Raw genomic sequence first — 21,809 nt, 5'->3', positions numbered from 1 at the left:
ATGTATATTATACAGCTGTGACATGCAGAATTTAATCTGTAACGATGGATATTAATTTATATGTTGGACTTGGCCCTTCTGGCCGGTTCACCCCGAAACTTTTTGCGTAATATGGTGACTTGGTTTAGTGATTTTAGTGACTTCTGCGCACTTTACCGCTGTGTCCCAGGGTAAAGTGCGTGCGTGTTGTGAGGTTGGCCTGCCCTCCCATAGGAATGCATGGGGGAATGTATGTGTCCCGGTAGTTCCTGATGCGTGGGGTGTGCAGGCCCGTGTTTGGTATGTGCGGACTCGTGGGAGTGAGTGCTGCGCGTTGATGTGTGCAGCGTGCATGTACCTGGTGTGGAAGTGCCACTTCTAGAAGTGGGCACTTCAGTGTGCAGTCTGAAATGTGTGGCTTGTCTGGCGATTGGCTGGTGAGGTCAGGTGACGGACTAGGGAATTCCCCAGAGTCAGGAGGAGTCACCCAGTGGTGAATGGGGAGTTAGCATGTTGATGGCTGGGGAGGAGTGTACCTGGGTCCTGAATAGGACAGGGATTCCCCCACACAATGCTGGCGCCGGCCCCTGTGGTGCGTCTAATGACCCTAGCCCTGCCAGTGAATAGGGAGAGGGGCTGAGCAAAACAAAGTGCTCAGGAACCTGCTGGAACTGGTTCGCCCCTTCCCTGCACCTTAGACAAAGCCTTGTACTGTATAAAATGGGGCTGTGTCCCCACAGAAGGTGTTCTCTTCCAGGATCCTGAGGGGGGCTGCTGCTGCTGGAGGCCAGGAGGAACCGCCACTTGGGACTGCCTTCCTGCCTGGAGGGCCCAGTGAGCTGGCCCCTGGCCCAGCCTTGCTCCCTGCCTACCTTCCTCAAGACTTTGGTTCTGGACCTTGTTGTACTCCCTAAGCGCCTGGGAGCGCTTTTTGGCTTTATAGCGCTAGGAGCGCTTTGATTCTGACAGCGGGTGCCCACCCCGCGATTCTGCTGGTTTATGCCAAGTTCGGCGGGTGCCCACCCCGCCGTTGTGCTCGTTCCCGAGGGAGCTCACCCCTCTCATTGCCGAGAAAATCACCGCCGCAGCCGGGCTTCAGCCGGAAGTCAGGCAGGCCGAGGGCGGGCCTCCGGGACAACCGGAACTTAGAATAGGAGGGCGGGAGCCTACCCCGCCTCCTACCGAAACGTCGCGGCTGCTCAGAGCCCCGGAGCAGGCAGGAGCCTACCCTGCGCCCCGGGGCACTCTGCCCGAGAGAGAAGCGGACGGGAGCCCACCCCGTGCTTCACTGCAGCCAAGAGAGGAGAGCCCCGCAGCCACAGATGAGGTGGGAGCGCTGCGTGTTCCTTGCAGCTGTCCCCATCACCTGACCGGAGCAGTCGGTGGAAGTCCGGGTGAGTGGGGGCTGAAGGGGGAACCGGGTTAGCCCTCCCCCATTCACGGTACGAGCCTGCAAGGCTCACGAGTCCCCCGAGCGGGACTCCAACGTCAGGCCTCAGTGATCTTGCTGAGTCCAGAGGGACTCAAACTGCGGGGGCAGTCTGTGAACAATCAGAGCGGCCCCGGAAGGCAGTGGGCCGCTCCAACGTTGAGCGCATTGTTCGTTTGGAGCTCACGAAGCTCCACCATTGCCCCAGGGCACAGTTGTTAGTCCCGAGCCCACGAGGTTCCCACGCCGTTTTGGGGGCATGGTTCTGTGAGGACCCAGAGAGGCTCCCACGGGTGACACGTTGGGTGTTGGAGGCACGCCGGTGCCAAGTTCCTTTCTACAGCTGCCCAGCACTTAGTGGGCAGCTGCACCGTTTAGGTTGTGCCCTTCCACGCTTGGGCTGCGCAGCCTGCGCAGCCTTGCCCTGACATTGAGACACAGGGCGTCCTAGCCCCGACAAGGCCAGTTGGCCTAGGGACTGCCACAGAGGGTGGCTAATGTGAGTTTTGCGCTATAGTTCCTTTCCTGCACCTCTGAATGTGTGTTTATGCATCATGTGCCTTGTTCTACACCTCTGAATGTGATGCATCATGTGTAATGTGCTATTACCCCTACAGGTATTGTGATACTTAGGTGGTTGTTTGTTTTCTCCTAGTACAGGTGGTGCTAGTGAGGTCCTAGTTCCCTGCGTGACATTCTCCTAAGGTGGTTAGGGTTGCGTAGGTGGTACTTACCTGATACCAGTAAGTACTGGTTGTGTGCTATATATGTTATTTTGTGCTACAGTAATTTTATTCCTATGTTCTAAGTGCTAATTTCTACAAAGTGCTAATTCCTGACAGTGGTCCATGTGGCCCTGTCCCCTGTACATATAATCCCTTGTAAATTCTACCCGTGCCTGTTGGCACATTGTAAAGTGTGTGTTTTTATCTAATGTGTTTGGTATAATACAAAGGTTATTTTTTTTATATAATACCTTGTGTGGAGTTTCTTTTGTGGTGGGCCTTGGGTGTTGTTGCTGGGTGCGCGCGCAAACGCTTTACACCTTGCCTCAGAGATAAGCCTGACTGCTCGTGCCAAGCTACCAAGGGGGTGAGCAGGGGTTGTCTTTGGCGTGTAACTTCCTTGCCCTGACTAGAGTGGTGGTTTCTGCCTGGCTTTGGCGCAAGCCCTAGCCAACCAGAAATCCCCATTTCTAACATTATATGTGTAAAATAGTCCATCGTACATTTCAATGGACGTTTGAAGGCTGCATCCAGAGAGGCGATAACATCAGGAGAGGGGGGGAAATGCTCCTCTGGGGCGGAGCCACAGTCCTCTCTGTGCACTGCACACAGGTTCTTGATCAGGCCAGACCCAAAAAGGGAAATGTACATATTTCAATATTGGAACTTTAGCCACTGACCAGAACAAGGGTATAAGAGTAAAGGAGGACAGGGCCATTACTTTGCTTGAAGAGAAAGAGGGTGGTCTGTGAACTCCACATGCATGTTGGATATTACAAAAAATATTTGAATAAATATCTAAATATAAGTATGGAGATGAGGTTTCAGTAGGAATGCACACTGCACACATTAATGAAACATAGGTAGCAAATTGTTGATGATACACAAACATTGGATTTATTTTCTGTTCCACTCCTCTCTACCTAATAACTCACTCACTCACTTCAACCTTCTCCACTTCAGCGTATAAACACTTTTCATGTCTCCTCCCATACACTCACTGAGGAGGCATGAGGGCGGTGCACGATGATGTGTACAATATGGCTTCAGTTTTAAGATATCCTTTGACTCCCTCACACTCTCCGGTCTTCATCAAGACTCACTGTTTTACTCCACTTGCATTGGGGAGTGTTGATCTCTGGCGCCATCTCCCAGAGGACATGAAAATGACCAGTCACCTCAAGCGCTGCGAGCACCCGAAGCTCTGCCAGCACCTGAAGCGCCGCCAGCACCTGAAGCGCTGCCAGCGCATGAAGCGCTGCCAGACCCTGAAGCACTGACAGACCCTGAAGCGCTGCCAGCACCTGAAGCGCTGCCAGCACCTGAAGCGCTGCCAGCACCTGAAGCGCTGCCAGCACCTGAAGCGCCGCCAGCACCTGAAGCGCCGCCAGCACCTGAAGCGCCGCCAGCACCTGAAGCACTGCATGGACCTGAAGCACGGCGAGGACCTGAAGCGCTGCCAGCACCTGAAGCGCTGCCAGCACCTGAAGCACCGCCAGCACCGGAAGCACTGCATGGACCTGAAGCACGGCGAGGACCTGAAGCGCTGCCAGAGCCTGAAGCGCTGCCAGACCCTGAAGCGCTGCCAGACCCTGAAGCGCTGCCAGACCCTGAAGCGCTGCCAGACCCTGAAGCGCTGCCAGCACCTCAAGCGCTGCCAGCACCTCAAGCGCTGCCAGCACCTCAAGCGCCGCCAGCGCCTCAAGCGCTGCCAGCGCCTGAAGCGCTGCCAGACCCTGAAGCGCTGCCAGACCCTGAAGCGCTGCCAGACCCTGAAGCGCTGCCAGACCCTGAAGCGCTGCCAGCGCCCGAAGCGCTGCCAGCGCCCGAAGCGCTGCCAGCACCCGAAGCGCTGCCAGCACCCGAAGCGCTGCCAGCACCCGAAGCGCTGCCAGCACCCGAAGCGCTGCCAGCACCCGAAGCGCCGCCAGCGCCCGAAGCGCCGCCAGCACCCGAAGCGCTGCCAGCACCCGAAGCGCCGCCAGCGCCTGAAGCGCCGCCAGCGCCTGAAGCGCTGCCAGACCCTGAAGCGCTGCCAGACCCTGAAGCGCTGCAAGACCCTGAAGCGCTGCCAGACCCTGAAGCGCTGCAAGACCCTGAAGCGCTGCCAGCACCTGAAGCGCTGCCAGCACCTGAAGCCCTGCCAGCACCTGAAGCGCTGCCAGCACCTGAAGCACTGCCAGCACCTGAAGCACTGCCAGCACCAGAAGCACTGACAGCACCTGAAGCACCGCCAGCACCTGAAGCACCGCCAGCACCTGAAGCACTGACAGACCCTGAAGCACTGACAGACCCTGAAGCACTGACAGACCCTGAAGCACTGACAGACCCTGAAGCGCTGCAAGCGCATGAAGCGCTGCCAGCGCATGAAGCGCTGCCAGCACCTGAAGCACTGACAGACCCTGAAGCACTGACAGACCCTGAAGCACTGACAGACCCTGAAGCACTGACAGACCCTGAAGCACTGACAGACCCTGAAGCACTGACAGACCCTGAAGCGCTGCCAGCGCCTGAAGCGCTGCCAGACCCTGAAGCGCTGCCAGACCCTGAAGCGCTGCCAGACCCTGAAGCGCTGCCAGCACCTGAAGCGCTGCCAGCACCTGAAGCGCCGCCAGCACCTGAAGCACCGCCAGCACCGGAAGCACTGCATGGACCTGAAGCACGGCGAGGACCTGAAGCACTGCCAGACCCTGAAGCGCTGCCAGCACCTGAAGCAACAACAGAATCTGAAGCGCTGCCAGCACCTGAAGCGCTGCCAGCACCTGAAGCGCCGCCAGCGCCTGAAGCGCTGCCAGCGCCTGAAGCGCCGCCAGACCCTGAAGCGCTGCCAGACCCTGAAGCGCTGCAAGCGCATGAAGCGCTGCCAGCGCATGAAGCGCTGCCAGCACCTGAAGCACTGACAGACCCTGAAGCACTGACAGACCCTGAAGCACTGACAGACCCTGAAGCACTGACAGACCCTGAAGCGCTGACAGACCCTGAAGCGCTGCCAGCGCCTGAAGCGCTGCCAGACCCTGAAGCGCTGCCAGCACCTGAAGCGCCGCCAGCACCTGAAGCACCGCCAGCACCGGAAGCACTGCATGGACCTGAAGCACGGCGAGGACCTGAAGCACTGCCAGCGCCTGAAGCGCTGCCAGACCCTGAAGCGCTGCCAGCACCTGAAGCAACAACAGAATCTGAAGCGCTGCCAGCACCTGAAGCGCTGCCAGCACCTGAAGCGCCGCAAGCGCCTGAAGCGCCGCCAGCGCCTGAAACGCCGCCAGACCCTGAAGCGCTGCCAGACCCTGAAGCGCTGCCAGCACCTGAAGCGCTGCCAGCACCTGAAGCGCTGCCAGCACCTGAAGCACTGCCAGCACCTGAAGCACCGACAGACCCTGAAGCACCGACAGAACCTGAAGCGCTGCAAGCGCATGAAGCGCTGCCAGCGCATGAAGCACTGACAGACCCTGAAGCACTGACAGACCCTGAAGCACTGACAGACCCTGAAGCACTGACAGACCCTGAAGCGCTGCAAGCGCATGAAGCGCTGCCAGCGCATGAAGCACTGACAGACCCTGAAGCACTGAGAGACCCTGAAGCACTGAGAGACCCTGAAGCACTGAGAGACCCTGAAGCACTGACAGACCCTGAAGCACTGACAGACCCTGAAGCACTGCCAGCACCTGAAGCACTGCCAGCACCTGAAGCGCTGCCAGCACCTGAAGCGCTGCCAGCGCCTCAAGCGCTGCCAGCGCCTCAAGCGCCGCCAGCGCCTCAAGCGCCGCCAGCGCCTGAAGCACTGACAGACCCTGAAGCACTGACAGACCCTGAAGCGCTGCAAGCGCATGAAGCGCTGCCAGCACCTGAAGCACTGACAGACCCTGAAGCACTGACAGACCCTGAAGCACTGACAGACCCTGAAGCACTGACAGACCCTGAAGCACTGACAGACCCTGAAGCACTGACAGACCCTGAAGCACTGACAGACCCTGAAGCACTGACAGACCCTGAAGCACTGACAGACCCTGAAGCACTGCCAGCACCTGAAGCGCTGCCAGCACCTGAAGCGCTGCCAGCGCCTCAAGCGCCGCCAGCGCCTCAAGCGCCGCCAGCGCCTGAAGCGCTGCCAGCACCTGAAGCACTGACAGACCCTGAAGCACTGACAGACCCTGAAGCACTGACAGACCCTGAAGCACTGACAGACCCTGAAGCGCTGCAAGCGCATGAAGCGCTGCCAGCACCTGAAGCACTGCCAGACCCCGAAGCACTGCCAGACCATGAAGCACTGACAGACCCTGAAGCACTGACAGACCCTGAAGCACTGACAGACTCTGAAGCACTGACAGACCCTGAAGCACTGACAGACCCTGAAGCACTGACAGACCCTGAAGCGCTGCAAGCGCATGAAGCGCTGCCAGCACCTGAAGCGCTGACAGACCCTGTAGCACTGACAGACCCTGAAGCACTGACAGACCCTGAAGCACTGACAGACCCTGAAGCACTGACAGACCCTGAAGCACTGACAGACCCTGAAGCACTGACAGACCCTGAAGCACTGACAGACCCTGAAGCACTGACAGACCCTGAAGCACTGACAGACCCTGAAGCACTGACAGACCCTGAAGCACTGACAGACCCTGAAGCACTGACAGACCCTGAAGCACTGACAGACCCTGAAGCACTGACAGACTCTGAAGCACTGACAGACCCTGAAGCACTGCAAGCGCATGAAGCGCTGCAAGCGCATGAAGCGCTGCCAGCACCTGAAGCGCTGCCGGCACCTGAAGCAACAACAGAATCTGAAGCGCTGCCAGCATCTGAAGCGCTGCCAGCATCTGAAGCGCTGCCAGCATCTGAAGCGCTGCCAGCATCTGAAGCAACGACAGCATCTGAAGCAACGACAGCATCTGAAGCAACGACAGCATCTGAAGCAACGACAGCATCTGAAGCAACGACAGCATCTGAAGCACTACCAGCACCTGAACACCTGAAGCACTGCCAGCACCTGAAGCACTGTGAGCACCTGAAGCACTGACAGCACCTGAAGCACTGCCAGCACCTGAAGCACTGACAGCACCTGAAGCACTGACAGCACCTGAAGCACTGACAGAACCTGAAGCACTGACAGCACCAGAAGTGCCGCCAGCACCTGAAGCACTGACAGCACCTGAAGCACTGACAGCACCTGAAGCGATGCGAGCACCTGAAGCACTAACACCAGAAGCGCTGCCAGCACCTGAAGCACTGACAGCACCTAAAACACTGACAGCACCTGAAGTACTGTAACATGCTGTCAATGCTTACCCTTTGCTTCTGTCCCTTCCCCGCTTCCATCCCACCTATTGTTCCTGTGTGCGTGAGTCCCGGAGCATGGTTAGAATGTTTGTGTGGGAGTGGGAGGGAGCCGTTGGTTAACGGTATTCTGATATGACTAACCAATAAAGACGGTCGCATCCACTGCTTGTCTCCTCATCACTACAAGCTTCCTTTTGGCGACGATTACAGGATCTAAAGGCTCCATGCTTATGAAGTGCTTGGCATTATCGGCGCGGCTGTGTGCTTGAGGCTGTTGCTTCCTGGTCCTCCACGGTCAGCACTTCGACGTAACGTGGTGGGTGGGGATCATCCGACTCCACCCGACCACCACTGCTTCACGCCCACGCCTACTGTTCATCCCTGCCTCATCTTATTCATTTTCCCCTCCCTCTGCCAGCCCCTGGGAGGAGCTGCAATGAAGGGTGAGTGAGCCAGTTATTTTTATACTGCCCACCGGGTGTTACCTTCAGCAGACACCAGAGGGAGCCAAAGCATCACTTAACTCTGCACCTAGAATAAAGACTTATTGGCTCAATCCACATTAAAAACGGTGGTACTGTGTCAGCATGGCTGGGATAATGAATGCAGTGGCTATGCCCAGCACCTTTTTGGAAGTCCCTGGGCCACTACCGAAAGTTGGACACAGTGGGTTAAATGTTTTGAAAAACATCTAGAGGCAATTGATGGAATGGAATGAAATACAATCCAGCCAGGAAACAAGTCATGATGTACAACTGTTTGGGGGCAGAAGGAAGGAGGTTATTTGATCACATAACTCCTATTGAAAAAGAAGAGACGAGAGGGGAATGTGTTTGTTGAAGTCAAAATGAGAATGAAGAATTACTTTGATACCAATATGAGTGTGATAATGGACAGGTACAACTTCTACTACAGGCACCAAGCACCAGGTAAGGCAATTGAATCTTGCGTTGATATACTAAGGATGTTGGCCACAACATGTGCATTCAGGGATATAGACAAGATGATACACAATCAGGTGGTGATGCGCACCACGTGTGCGAAGGCGCAAGAGAAGCTGTTGTGTCATAAGAACCTGACCCTGGAATAGGCGATTTCCACCATCAAGAGCATGGAATGATCAGCAAAAGGAATTAAGTTACTGCGCAAACCTGACACCCAGCAAATGAGCGTCAATCTAGTCCATCAAAATGAAGAATCTGCATCCAATAGACCACATAAGAATTTCACAAGGAAGACCTCCACAACATACAGAGGAAATCCTAGCCATTACCGTTGCGGATCCAGTGCACATGTGGCATCAAACAAAGAGTGTCCTGCATGGGGCAAGGTCTGCCTGGGATGCAGAAAAATTAGACATTTCCTTAAGGTTTGCAGAACTTTGCGATCTAAGAAGATTTATACAGTAAATGAATCCAAATCAGAGACCTTGGTATTGCTGGTTGCATCATTAACAGTGAAGATGTGCAAAACCAACCCAGGTGTAATGTTGGCATGAACGTAGAAAATGTTGAGATGTTGGTGGATACTGGATCAAGAATTACAATCTTGTCAAAGGACACCTACAGTGGTTTAAAGTGCAAGACACCATTGGAATCCAGCAGAATGGTTCCAGGTGCATATGGCAGACACAAGATAAAATTGGAAGGGTTATTCCAGGCAGATTTGTCATTCAAGAAGAAAAACACCTTCACAGGAATCTTCGTAGTGGATTTCAATGTGAACATTCTTGGTTGGTTGGAACAACAAAAACTGAAGATGATGATCAACCCTTGCCAACCACCGTATATATATTCAGCATTCCATAGGACGACTTGGAAACCATTCTCAAAGAATTCAAGGGGGTTTTCAGCGAGCAATTGGGATTCTTAAGGGCCTTCGAACACCAGATTGTTCTGAGGAGGAATGCATACCCAGTAAAACAAAGGGTCAGGAACATACCATTATCTGCTTGCGCTAAAGTTAAGACAATTCTGGAGAGTTGGTGCAATGGCGGCATAATCGAACCAATCAATGAACTGAGTGGTTGTCGCCCGTGGTTATTGCAAAGAAAAGGAATGGAAAGATCCGCTTATGCATAGACCTTCGCCAACTAAACCGCCATGTGGTAGCTGATTGCCAACCCCTGCCTCTCATAAATAAAATGGTGATGACTTTGGGTCAAGCTAAGAGCTTTACTACATTAGACTTCAGTGCAGCATACCATCAAAGACAACTACAAGATGAGTCAAAACATGTTATTGCGTTAATCACACCAGAAGGCTCATATCAATTTTGCAGCTTACCCTTCGGGGACTGTAAAGTACTTAGGTCATCTCATCAATGAAAATGGAGTACGACCTTGTTATCTGCTATTTCCTGTTCATCAAACCCAACAAATAAGGAAGGACTTGCATCCTTCTTAGGCATGTGTGAATTCCACTCTAAGATAATACAACATTATGCAGTCAAGGTCGAACCACTTATAACAATTATAAAGAAGGATGCAGAATTCATTTGGAATTAAAAATGCGAACAGAGCATAAAGACCACAAAGAAGGAACTCAAGCAAGCACCATCACTCCAGTCATTCAATGAAAAATTGCAAAGCAGTGTAACCACAGACACCAGCCAGACGGTGCTGGGGGCAGTGCTTAGCCAAAAGACTGAAGAAGGGGAGAAAATCATCGCACTTGCATCTCAGAAGTTAAGGGGCCCAGAGATAAAGTATTCAGTAATTCAGCGTGAATTATTGGCTTGTGTTTGAGCTGTTACAAAATGTAAAAGTTTTTTGTGGGCAAGGAATTCACCATCCGCACTGATCACAAACCGTTGGTCAGTATACTTGAAGGGAAAGGTTCTAGTCGACCCTCGCAGAGAATTGCAAAGTTGGCATGCAAATTGCAGAAGTATCAAGTTAGGATGGAATACATTCCAGGCCGAGTGAATGTGTCGGCAGATTACTTATCATGTGCCCCCTGTGAGGAAGAATCTGGGTGTGATGAGGATGAGGAAGATAAATTGCTAGTCGCATGCTTGTTTGAAGGTCACAAGTCCAATAGTACCATTACAAAGTCAGAATGGTTAGAGGCGATAAAGGATGACACAGTGTTTGAAGAAAATATGTGGCCAAGGTTGGCCATGGGAAAAGACATTAGACTAGGCTCTCAGACCATACTGGAAAATTAAGTAAGACATCAGTGTTTTCGAAGATATCATTTTCCGGGGTGAGACTTTGATAGCACCAATGTCCACGAGGAGCAGGTTGTTAGCATTAGCCTACAAAGGACATGCGGGGACGACAGGCACCAAACAGAGATTGAGGGATGGATAGTGGTGGCCCTCCATGGATCGTGACGTTGATGTATTTGTCACTCATTGTTCAGTTTGCGCTGAGGCTGACAAAACAATGACGATGCACCATTGCTCCATGACCTCTGTTGAACTACCTGAGGGTCCATAGATCAAAGTCAGCATCGACTTCATTGGACCAATGAATGCTTTGAGTCTAGAGATACACTATGCCATAGTATTAATTGATTTTTTCAGCAAGTAGTTGGAAATCAAATTTGTGTCTCAACCCACCACAAGTGGAGTAGTTAACTTCTTGAAGGAATTGTTTTGCAGAGAAGGTTTCCCTCATCAGCTCGTCACCGATAACAGTGTGCAGTTTGTATCCTCCAAGTTTGTCTCATTCCTAAAAAAAAATATGGCATATAACATGTGAGGTCCTCTTTATACCACCCACAAAACAATGGCCAGGTAGAACGGGCCAATCACTTGATCAAAGAAACTAACCAAATGGCTTTAAAATCCCACATTCCTGTTGAGGCAGCACTACGCACCAGGTTGTGGTCATACCGTACCACCCCTCACAATACCACTGGCAGAACCCCTTTTGAACTAATCAGGGGTAGAGTAGCAATTACACAATTGCAGCCACATTGGTCCTTGGCTTAGAAAAAATGGGAAAACGAGAACTACAAAGAGAAAGAGCGCAGGATGAGAAGTCTGGTGGACAAACGCCAGGAGCACATGCGTATTAATTACGATACAAGGAATGTAGCGAAAGAGATGTCTGTGAAAGAAGGTGATGTGGTGAGAGTGAAGTATCATAGGAAAAGAGCACACATGAGCAAGTACAGTGAACATTGGCATGTGGTCAAAACCAAGGGCACTGCCATCCTTCTCAACAATGACCAGTGGTAGAATGGTTCAAATGTTGCTAGAAGCAGGATCCCTGAGCCTGTGAGCACGACTTACAAGTTGCAGAATGATGCACTGGCATCCTCAGGAAATGCAAGCGAAGGTGGAGTGTGCAGTGCTAGCACAGATTCTGCAACAGTTGGTGATCTCCCCAATGTGTCTCCTCCAGGGCTGGCAACTAGTCCTGTTGATGTTGTTCGGGACAGGAAAACAATTGTTCCCCGTAAGATTTAAAGACTAGGCAATGTACTAGTTCACCTTTAAAGAAAAGTAAGAAAAGTGTTTCCTCTGTCAATTTGAAAACTGTGTAACTTCTTAGTTCATCTTAAAAAACGGGAGAAGATGTAACATGCTGTCAATGCTCACCCTTTGCTTCTGTCCCTTCCCCGCTTCCATCCCACCTATTGTTCCTATGCGCGTGGGTCCCAGCGCATGGTTAGAATGTTCGTGTGGGAGCTGGAGGGAGCCGTTGGTTAACGGCATTCTGATATAACTCAGCAATAAAGACGGTCGCATCCACTGCTTGCCTCCTCGTCACTACACCTCTTCTATCTCTTGGTGATCTGTCTGGTGCAGAACTTCCTTTGATAGTCATTGAATGCTGCCACTCTTGTGGTTCACCCAGAGCTCAACATCACTACTCCGCAAGGGGCCCCGGGCACTGGGGTACATCTCGCTGACAGGACACACCTGATAACAATGGGTGCCACTGGGTTTAGGGAAGACAAAGGGGTGTCCTAGAGGTCTTCAATGTCAAGCAAAACTAGTGCTCTACAAGAGTTTAAGGATGTGATGTATTAGTGAATACATTTAGTATAGCATCAAGGGAGCTTAGTAAATGTGTAATCAGTATAAAATGTGGGGTTGTAGTGTTCTGGGAGAGTGATGGCCTCTACTCATGACTTTGTAGGGAATCCCAAGGCATGAGGTTCAGAGCATGAGGACCTTCAGGCAGCATAACATAAATGACCCCAGAACAGTTACATTTGCAGAATGAACAATTAAACAGGCATGTGACAACTGGCTCAACATTTTACTTGATTCTAGGAGTTAGCCTGCCAGATGTCTGCCCTAGAATCCAGTAGGGTGTCATAGGTGAAATATGCATAATGATATAGACTAAAAGCAATTATAAATTATTTTAGTCCTTGGGAATCAAGTAAAAATAAAAACATCTCCCTTAATTTCTCTGAAAGGGGATATTTTACGGAAGTGAACCTTGTGCTTGCAAATTTCCTGTTTTGAAAGTAGTCAGACAATACTCACATCTGTGTCATCATCCGCCCCCACGGGATATTCAATTGGTTGCCAGGACACTGACGCGGGGGTTGGTCCTTCCGGGGCGCGCGCTTCGAGGAGGATCACCCGACTGCCCTTTCGGATCATGCCACACTTCCTTGCAACGGTGGTCGCTGTCTGAATGTTGTCACCTGAGTAAAACAAGAGCAGACACAAAGTACCTCATCTCCACATCACCTATTGCATCTTATCACCTACAGCCTCCTGTTCTTACCATCTTATTGCCAACTTGGCAAATCGGCTTCAGTTCAAATCTTGTGCCTGGGAAAGTGGTGTATTTCATTTTTATTTCTCTAATTACTTTCAAGAAATATTGCTATTAATGGTCAAAGTTTGCAAAGCTTGCAGTTACAATATTCTGATAAGAGAATTTAATAATTATCCTAATTGTATTTGCAGGATCGGAACATGATGAGAGTATTTAAGGTGCCAGTATCATGAAATAAATAAAATTGTTGGAAGCACCAATACCAGGGATGAATACAACCAAGGGGTTCCAAGTGACTTCACAGAAAATACTTTTTGGGCTTAAATTGGAACCCAGAGGGAAAGCCCTTCTCTAGTGCTGATTTTGTCCCAGCTACAACTTGCTTATCTTGAAACCATGAATACACAGATTAAATATATAAAGAAACTAGCCAGCCTACCCCAGCTCTGCCATGGTACTCCTCACTCCTTTAAATTAAAAGTATTTAAAATGAACACACATGGTTGAAGACCTGAGAAGAGCGCAACATGATGGAAGGAATGCTGGGACTGAAGAGCCAGATCTTGAGTTTGACAGACTACTACTCTGCCATACGTGACAGATGTCCCGCCCAACTCATTTCAACAGCAATTGGACATGATGCCCTTGTCATAGGGCGGACGGGGGACATTAGTCACATTTGTGACCGAGTACACATCTGCACAGCTCCAAACAAGGCCCTTTGTCTGGACCTCATCCTAGCCCATTATACGGCTTGTTCAGCTTTTTTTAATGTGATTCCCCTGCTGGTTTTGTTTTATCTTTAATGTTCTTTTTAGGTAGTGGCTGTGCACAATATGAAGAAACTAACATATTTTATGTGTCTCTCCAACTGATGGTGCACAGAGAATCTTTCTTATGTTTCACTTGTATTATATTTAATATTGACAAAATGAGTTAGTGTTTCAAGAGGGTATTCCCATAAATGTTAATCTACAGTCAATGTGCCTATGTGAGACCTTTCTTCCCATGCCTTGCTACACAAATATCGCACCATGACTGTCTAAAAAAAAAAAAATCAAACTAAAATCGAATTTTAAAATATCATAATCTTGATCAGGAGGCCAGCTAGCTAGCCCTTAGAGTCACTCTTGGGTCTGGGTTCATGTGATGCAGGTCCAGTCCGTCTCACCCAGACAAGACGGCAGCAGGCAGAAGGTCGGCAGAGCAGGAGTCCAGCAGAGTAGCAGTCCAGCAGAATGGCAGTTCTTCAGCAGTACAGCAGTCCTTCTTCCTGGCAGATTATCCACAGGTCTAGAAGTGTCCTGAAGTGATGGTGTCTGAGGTCCTTCTTTTACAAACAGTTAAGTCCCCTTTAAAGTGGGGAGAAGCTCCTAGAGTCATGCCCTTGAAGTGCAGAGATGTTCTCCCTTTCCGCCCTGGCTCCAGACTAAATACAGGGGGTAGGCAGCCCTTTGTCTGTGGACAGGACACAGCCTATTCAGGTATAACTGAGGCTAGGCCCAGCTCCTACCTCCCACCCTGCCATTGATGGCCCACTCAGTCACACCTAAGCTCCCATTGAGTGTGGCTGTCTAGAAGGAATACACAAAACCCAACTGCCAACTACACCCAGGCAGATGTAGGCACCAAATGGCTAAGCACCAAATGGCTAAGGCAAGAAATGCCAAATTTCTAAAAATTGCATTTTCAGAATCACAATTTAAAATCTGACTTCACCATTGTAGGAAGGTGGCATCTGACTGCGTGGTTGCCCCCACTTTTTTCCTGGTGTTTTGAGGGTTTTTGACTTAGTTTGGATGGGATCCTTCTAATCAGGACCTCGCCTATCTGCTTTCTCTTCTAAATTGATTCCATGTACTTTCGGTACACTCCAGATTGGATTCTGGGGTACCCTTATAAGTCCCTATTATATGGTATACTATGTACCAAGGGCATAGGTACCCCAGAATCCTACCAGGGGCTGCAGCATGCATTATGCCACCCCTGGGAAGCCTTCCAAAATGACACCACCGATCTGCTACTGCAGCCTGGGTAAGGTGGTGCATGCACCCCTTACTGAGATATAGGTTCACTTATCTCGTCTAATCACTACACATATAAACCTATCCGTCAACCCTATGGCAGGCCTTAACAATCCTGAAGGCAGGGTGCTTGGTTTTCATGTGAGAGGGTGCCCATGCATGACCAGAGCCCCTCTGCAGCCTTCAGAATATATCCTGGGGGATTGTATGTGATGCAAAAACAACAGTTGGTGGACAGAATGCAGAACAATGTCATACATTCACCCCAGTACAGAGATCTGGGCCTAAATCCATCGTTTCTTTGCTCACCATACCATTCCAGATTGAACCCAGCCATATTCAAATCAGTCTTGACCCTGTGCCTCATGGGAACAGTCCAACCCGAACTGCCAAGCCAGGTCCACCCTGGACTGGAAACAAGCATCCTAGGACCGGTTTCGGGGTTTCACCCCTCTTCAGCCAGGATAGCTTGATTCCAGTGGCATAGAGAGCACGGGACGATGGATTTAGGCCCGGATCTCTGTACTGGGGTGAATGTATGACATTGTTCTGCATTCTGTCCATCAACTGTTGTTTTTGTATGTGATGCAGCCATACCATATACTCTTAAGTGAATTATAACCTCGCGGTAAATGCTAACTTTAATACGGCTGCACAGAAACATGTCGTGTTTGGTGTCAAACACTTTGGAATCATACCTCCCCGCCAATAACTGGCGTGGGAGGTATGATTCCACCCTACTAGAGGGAGAAACATGACTATACCGGTACACTGGTACCAGCTTACACAGAACCTGGGCACCACAAAATGGATGCTGCCAGCCACAGACACGAGTCTGAACTCCTGCCGCTGGACGAAACTCCGGCAGGCGAAGATTTGACAATAGGTTTCCTGTCACAGGGAGGTGTGACCACCTCCCTGACAGGCTTTAGTGTATTGGGGCTGGCTGGGTGCACTTCAAGAGTGCTTTGAAGTCTGCACTGGGGGGCACATATGGTGTCCCTGTGAATAGTCCAGCTCAAACCGGTAGCAGGGGCTACCAACCTCTGCTCTGGCGCGAAACTGGACAGCCCCCTCTTTCCTGACCCTCCCATAGGTGGGCCCCCAGAGTTTGTCCCACCCCTTCCTTGGGTATAAAGTAGGAACCCCTGGCTACAGGACTTTAGATTTACCTGGACGAAACTCTGATGCATAATCCTGGAACTTTGACGATCTACATTGAACTAGATGACTGAAGAATCTCCCTTGGAGTAAAGGAGTTACTCCCCTGCAAGGCAGGCACCAAAGACGCATCTGACCAGTTTGCATCTCTGAAGCTCCAGCCGGACTCTTAAGAATTTGCAACACAGGAGGTTGGTTCCCAGACTTCCCAGAGACCGACCCGAGCTTTCAGCAAAGCTGAGATTCGTAGCCATCGAGGAGACCGTGGAACTGGAACCCCTGGACACAGTGCACATTTGCAAGTGCATATGATTCTCGTCGATCCTCGAGGCTGTGCTTTGGGTTACTTGTAGTCCACACCCCGAGCAGTGTCTCCACTGAAGATTACTGGCCTACACTCACCGAGTGTCCTGTGAGCTGGTATTGTGCGATTCCTCTTGAGGTTCCTTTGCAATCCCTGGTACTTCGACTGGTGGGTCCCTGTGAAGGCAACTCTAACTTTAATTGGGCTTACCTGGTTGCTCCTGATGTGCCCCGACTCTCCATTGCTTGGGGAGTCCCCAGGACCTTGCTTGTCCGCACCAAATCATCTTTACTCTACCTGCGTGGGTTGCTGTTCCCAAGGCTTTTTGTGTTCAATCCAAACACCGACACCGCAGCACTCGACATCCTTTGTGGGACAGCTAGAATTCAGCTCCTGGTTGTCGTTGACGCCTCCTGGTCCTCGTGGCTGCAGAGTCCAGCTTCACCTCTTCGCACCTGAAACACCCGACATCGGTGGGCATTCGTCTATCATGCCCTCTGGTCACTGGCAAGTGACCCAGACTCTGTCCCCTCTGCTTTCAGGTTCTTCTGATCTTCGATCTGGGCTTGGATCACCCCGGACACTTTTCTTCTTCCCGGCAGCAGCACTTTGCAGCAGATCGCCATTGAAATCAACGACAATTCCCGACACTATTTGACACCTATGTACCCGGCTTCCCTGGGTGAGGTAGCTAGAGTACTCCGGTGCTCCCGTGGGTGTTGGCCCTAGAACCCCCTAAGTCTAAAGGGGTTTGCTCAAAGTCCTCTCCTAAGTGTCCTTAACCTCTAAAATTCCAACCGCGACTTTCCCATAGAATAGTGCACTCTTCCCCCGTGGGTCTCCTGTGTCACTACCTTGGGTGGTTCCTGGGGGTCCCAGCGATTCTACGTGCTTTAGGCACTGTGTCGGATGTATGACGTTACAACGCACACTTTTACAACGCATGCACTTACAACGCATTTTTTACAACGCATAATCCATTACAACGCATGACATTACAACGCAGGACACTACAACGCATTTAAAAAAAATACCTTTACAACGCATTACCATTACAACGCATACTACCTTTACAACGCATACCATTACAACGCATAATATTAAATTACATTTAAGGTAAGTATTAGATAGTATAGGGGTAAAAATTACTATTCTAACTCCAGGGGGTGCAACAGTAGGGTAAGTGTTGGATAGTGTAGGGGTAAAAATTACTATTCTAACTCCAGGGGGTGCAACAGTAGGGTAAGTGTTGGATAGTGTAGGGGTAAAAACTTACTATTCTAACTCCAGGGGGTGCAACAGTAGGGTAAGTGTTGGATAGTGGAGGGGTAAAAATTACTATTCTAACTCCAGGGGGTGCAACAGTAGGGTAAGTGTTGGATAGTGTAGGGGTAAAAATTACTATTCTAACTCCAGGGGGTGCATCAGTAGGGTAAGTGTTGGATAGTATAGGGGTAAAAATTACTATTCTAACTCCAGGGGGTGCATCAGTAGGGTAAGTGTTGGATAGTATAGGGGTAAAAATTACTATTCTAACTCCAGGGGGTGCATCAGTAGGGTAAGTGTTGGATAGTATAGGGATAAAAATTACTATTCTAACTCCAGGGGGTGCATCAGTAGGGTAAGTGTTGGATAGTATAGGGGTAAAAATTACTATTCTAACTCCAGGGGGTGCATCAGTAGGGTAAGTGTTGGATAGTATAGGGGTAAAAATTACTATTCTAACTCCAGGGGGTGCATCAGTAGGGTAAGTGTTGGATAGTATAGGGGTAAAAATTACTATTCTAACTCCAGGGGGCGCATCAGTAGGGTAAGTGTTGGATAGTATAGGGGTAAAAATTACTATTCTAACTCCAGGGGGTGCAACAGTAGGGTAAGTGTTGGATAGTGTAGGGGTAAAAATTACTATTCTAACTCCAGGGGGTGCATCAGTAGGGTAAGTGTTGGATAGTATAGTGTAATATTATGCGTTGTAATGGTATGCGTTGTAATGGTAGTATGCGTTGTAATGGAATGCGTTGTAAAGGTAGTTTTTAAAAATGCGTTGTAGTGTCATGCGTTGTAATGTCATGCGTTGTAATGGATTATGCGTTGTAAAAAATGCGTTGTAATGGTAGTGCGTTGTAAAAGTTGCGTTGTAAAGGTTGTTCCCCACTGTGTCTAGTCAAGTTGTGGTTCTTATCCCACTTTCTTAATATATGGTTTGGTCTCCCCCTGGGGGCCATTGTATATTGTGCTATTTACTGTCGTTTTAGAACTGTATTATTGTGTATCTTGGGTTCTAATCTCATAAAGAGATTAGTAGTGAGTGTTTAGAAATAAATGCATATATTTGATATATACCTTGTGTGGTTCTCCTTTCATTTAGTTATTCAAGAGGTTATAATCTGGTTAACCAAGCTGCTTTACACTTGAAGACTTAGCCTGAAGGCTGCTCTCCATAGCTACCACTAGGATAACTTTCAATAAAGGTTGTCTTTAAACCTATTCATCAATAAGGGTTGTTTGGAGTGGTACAAGGTGCCCACTATAACTAGTGGGCAGCATTTACCAGGCCAACTTCTCACAACCATATGCAAGGATTTTAAATTGGGATTCCAGAGGCACCAAACTCGACCCACTTATGTCTTCTCATTTGGAAATTACACTTATGAAACATAATAAGGCAACACCAATGTTATTCTATGGGAACAATAGGTTTTGCAGTAGTAATAAAATAAATGTACAAGTGTTTCACTACCAGTACATTTAAAAATTAAAAGTATATCTCCCACTTTTCAAATACTTTGAACCTTGCCCTCTGGAATGTCCAGGGCTTACCCTAGGAGTGACTTATACGTATTAAAAAGGAAGGTATTGGCCTGGCAAAAGATTTATTTTGCCAGTTTGAAATAGCAGTTCAAAAGTGCACACAAAAGCGGTAATGGCAGGCCTAAGAAATGTTTTAAAGGGCTACTTAAGTGGGTGCACAACAAGTCCGCAGGCCCACTAATAACATTTATTTTACAGGACCTGGGTACATGTAGTAACATGTTACTAGAGAATTATAAGTAAATTAAATAGGCCAATCGGGGATAAGCCAGTGTTACCATGTTTGAGGAGTGACCAGAAACACACTTTAGCACTGGTTAGCAGTGATAAAGTGTGCACAGCCCCAACACCAACCAAAATAAGATCAGCAAAAATATGGAGGAGCAGGGCAAAACGTTGGGGGAACAACCACCCTAAGGCTGACAGGTTTAACAACTGCTTATAAGAAAATGTTGTTGCTATTAGAGTGATGGAAACAATGCCTCTTTTTTATTTTTATTCTTAAAATCCCATGTTATTTACAGACTACATTTTTCAAGTGGTCGAGAGCCCTATATCAAGATTTATATGGCCAAATAAAAAACTTAACATTGCCCTAAATTATCTAATTGTGCCTACTTCAGATGTGGCTTGTCTCTGCCCAAATTCTACTGTATGATGAAACATTATTAGTACTGGATTAAACTGTTTTTTGCCTTTATAATAATAAACATTTTTACAAAAACTCATTGTTAATATACAGGCTAAGATCCCTACATTTTGAATTACCATGCTTTTTAAGGTTCCAGTGTAGCCTCAAATAAGTTAGGTGTAAAGTATTAGGACAATGTAGAATAACTGATACCTTTGTGGGATCCATGAAAAGGCCGAACATGTTCAATCTAAATCCATTTCTCAAGTTATTCCTTCTGAAACTGGCACTCTTTAGTTTCACCAAACAAATGATGCTACTGAACTCTTGGCCACTCTAAACACACAAATTCTTGATGTTGTATAAACGCCTTAGAAAACAGTACAATGTCATTCAAATAGAGAAAAACAAACTAATTTAAAACATTAGGGAATATTCAATCTATAAAGTGATGAAAGATGGCAGGGACATTGGAATTCCTAGTGGCATCACTAGCTATTCAATATACCCAAAATGGGATGTGGAAAGCGGTCTTTCACTCTTTCTCTTTCTTTATATATAGCAGATGGTCAGCACCACATCAATCAAGTAAGTAAGGGATTTTGGTCAAGGGGAGGACTCTAAAATGTCCTTTATAAGAGGCAAAGGATATTTCTTAATGAAAAGGATTTGTTTAAAGCTCTGTTATCAATACATGGTTAACAATCTTGATCTTTCTTAGAAACAAAGAATAAAGGTGTTTCAGTGATAATGAAGACAGCTTAATTTTATTAATTTCAGATTCTTCTGTTTTTTAGAGAAGGAATAATTGCTTACTGAGGAATAACAATGCCCCTTCTCAAGAGATATCTTTGAGTGACACTTCAATACTCAACTAGAAATAACCCATCAGCACTAACAATGGAAGTCTTTCCCCAGCCTTAGTTCCCAGATCTGAATTACAACTTTGCCTTTTTCATGATGACATCACACTTTCTTTCCAAAGTTAGATGGGAAATGGGGTAATAATTCTGAAATTGAAGTTCTCTGTGTTCCAATACATCTGCATTCCTTCCTTTAGCTTCTACACAAGCATTCAGGTTTGGGAGAATCTTAGAATTTTCAAAATTAATGAGCTTCAGGTACCACTGAGGTTCAAAAACAAGCTCAAAAGACTCTGACTCACTGGTTTCAATGGATTTTATGCACATTCTTCATTTCTCAAACTGCTTGTATTATTATAATAATAATAATAACAACGACAATAACAATAATTATAATAGTTGCACATTAATACCTGTAATCATCACAGTCCGTATGTTGGCAGCCCTCAGCTCCTTCAGGACAGGCTTAGTCTCTGGTTTCAGGCGGTTTTCTAGGACCAGTATCCCTAGGAAGGTTAAGTCTGATTCCAATTTCTCCCTACAAGTGAAAAGGAAATAATTATTACAGCAGATTTAAGCACTACTAAGATTAAATTACATTTTTGACCCACCCATACAGTTTAAGCCTCTGTAATGTAGCATGAAGTCGGATTTTGAAAACTGCTGTGCCTGGCAGGTAATTGACGCTTTCTTCTTATTTTGAGGAGAGCCCTTGTCCTGGCTGCCCTGTGGTCTTCAAAAGGCAGAGTCTCCTGCAGATGTCCTACCAACGTGGCTGGGTCGGGAGTATGGCCTTCCCTTTATTGTCAGTGATTCTATGACACGTTTATATTACAGATGGGTTACAGACCCCTTCTATAACACAGATGCAGGTTTAGTGCCCAAGCGCTCACCTGCGAGGCATTGGGCCATTACT

At 48.5% G+C, this 21,809-nt stretch overlaps 1 protein-coding gene across 1 annotated transcript in view; it reads right to left on the bottom strand.

Moving 5' to 3' along the window:
• The window catches only part of LOC146788629 (putative cation-transporting ATPase 13A4), a 389,548-nt gene that overhangs the window by 204,260 nt on the left and 163,479 nt on the right, over window positions 1-21,809 (bottom strand). Inside the window, exons 18-19 of the mRNA XM_085633188.1 lie at window positions 21,307-21,431; window positions 12,859-13,022 (exon numbers count right to left, since the gene is read on the bottom strand). Coding sequence (XP_085489314.1) covers window positions 12,859-13,022; window positions 21,307-21,431 — 289 coding nt within the window. The remainder of the gene's footprint in view (window positions 1-12,858; window positions 13,023-21,306; window positions 21,432-21,809) is intronic.

This window comes from Triturus cristatus, chromosome 11 (genome assembly GCF_964204655.1).
Source record: "Triturus cristatus chromosome 11, aTriCri1.1, whole genome shotgun sequence".
NCBI lineage: Eukaryota > Metazoa > Chordata > Amphibia > Caudata > Salamandridae > Triturus > Triturus cristatus.
This window is presented reverse-complemented; position numbering and strand designations above follow the sequence as displayed.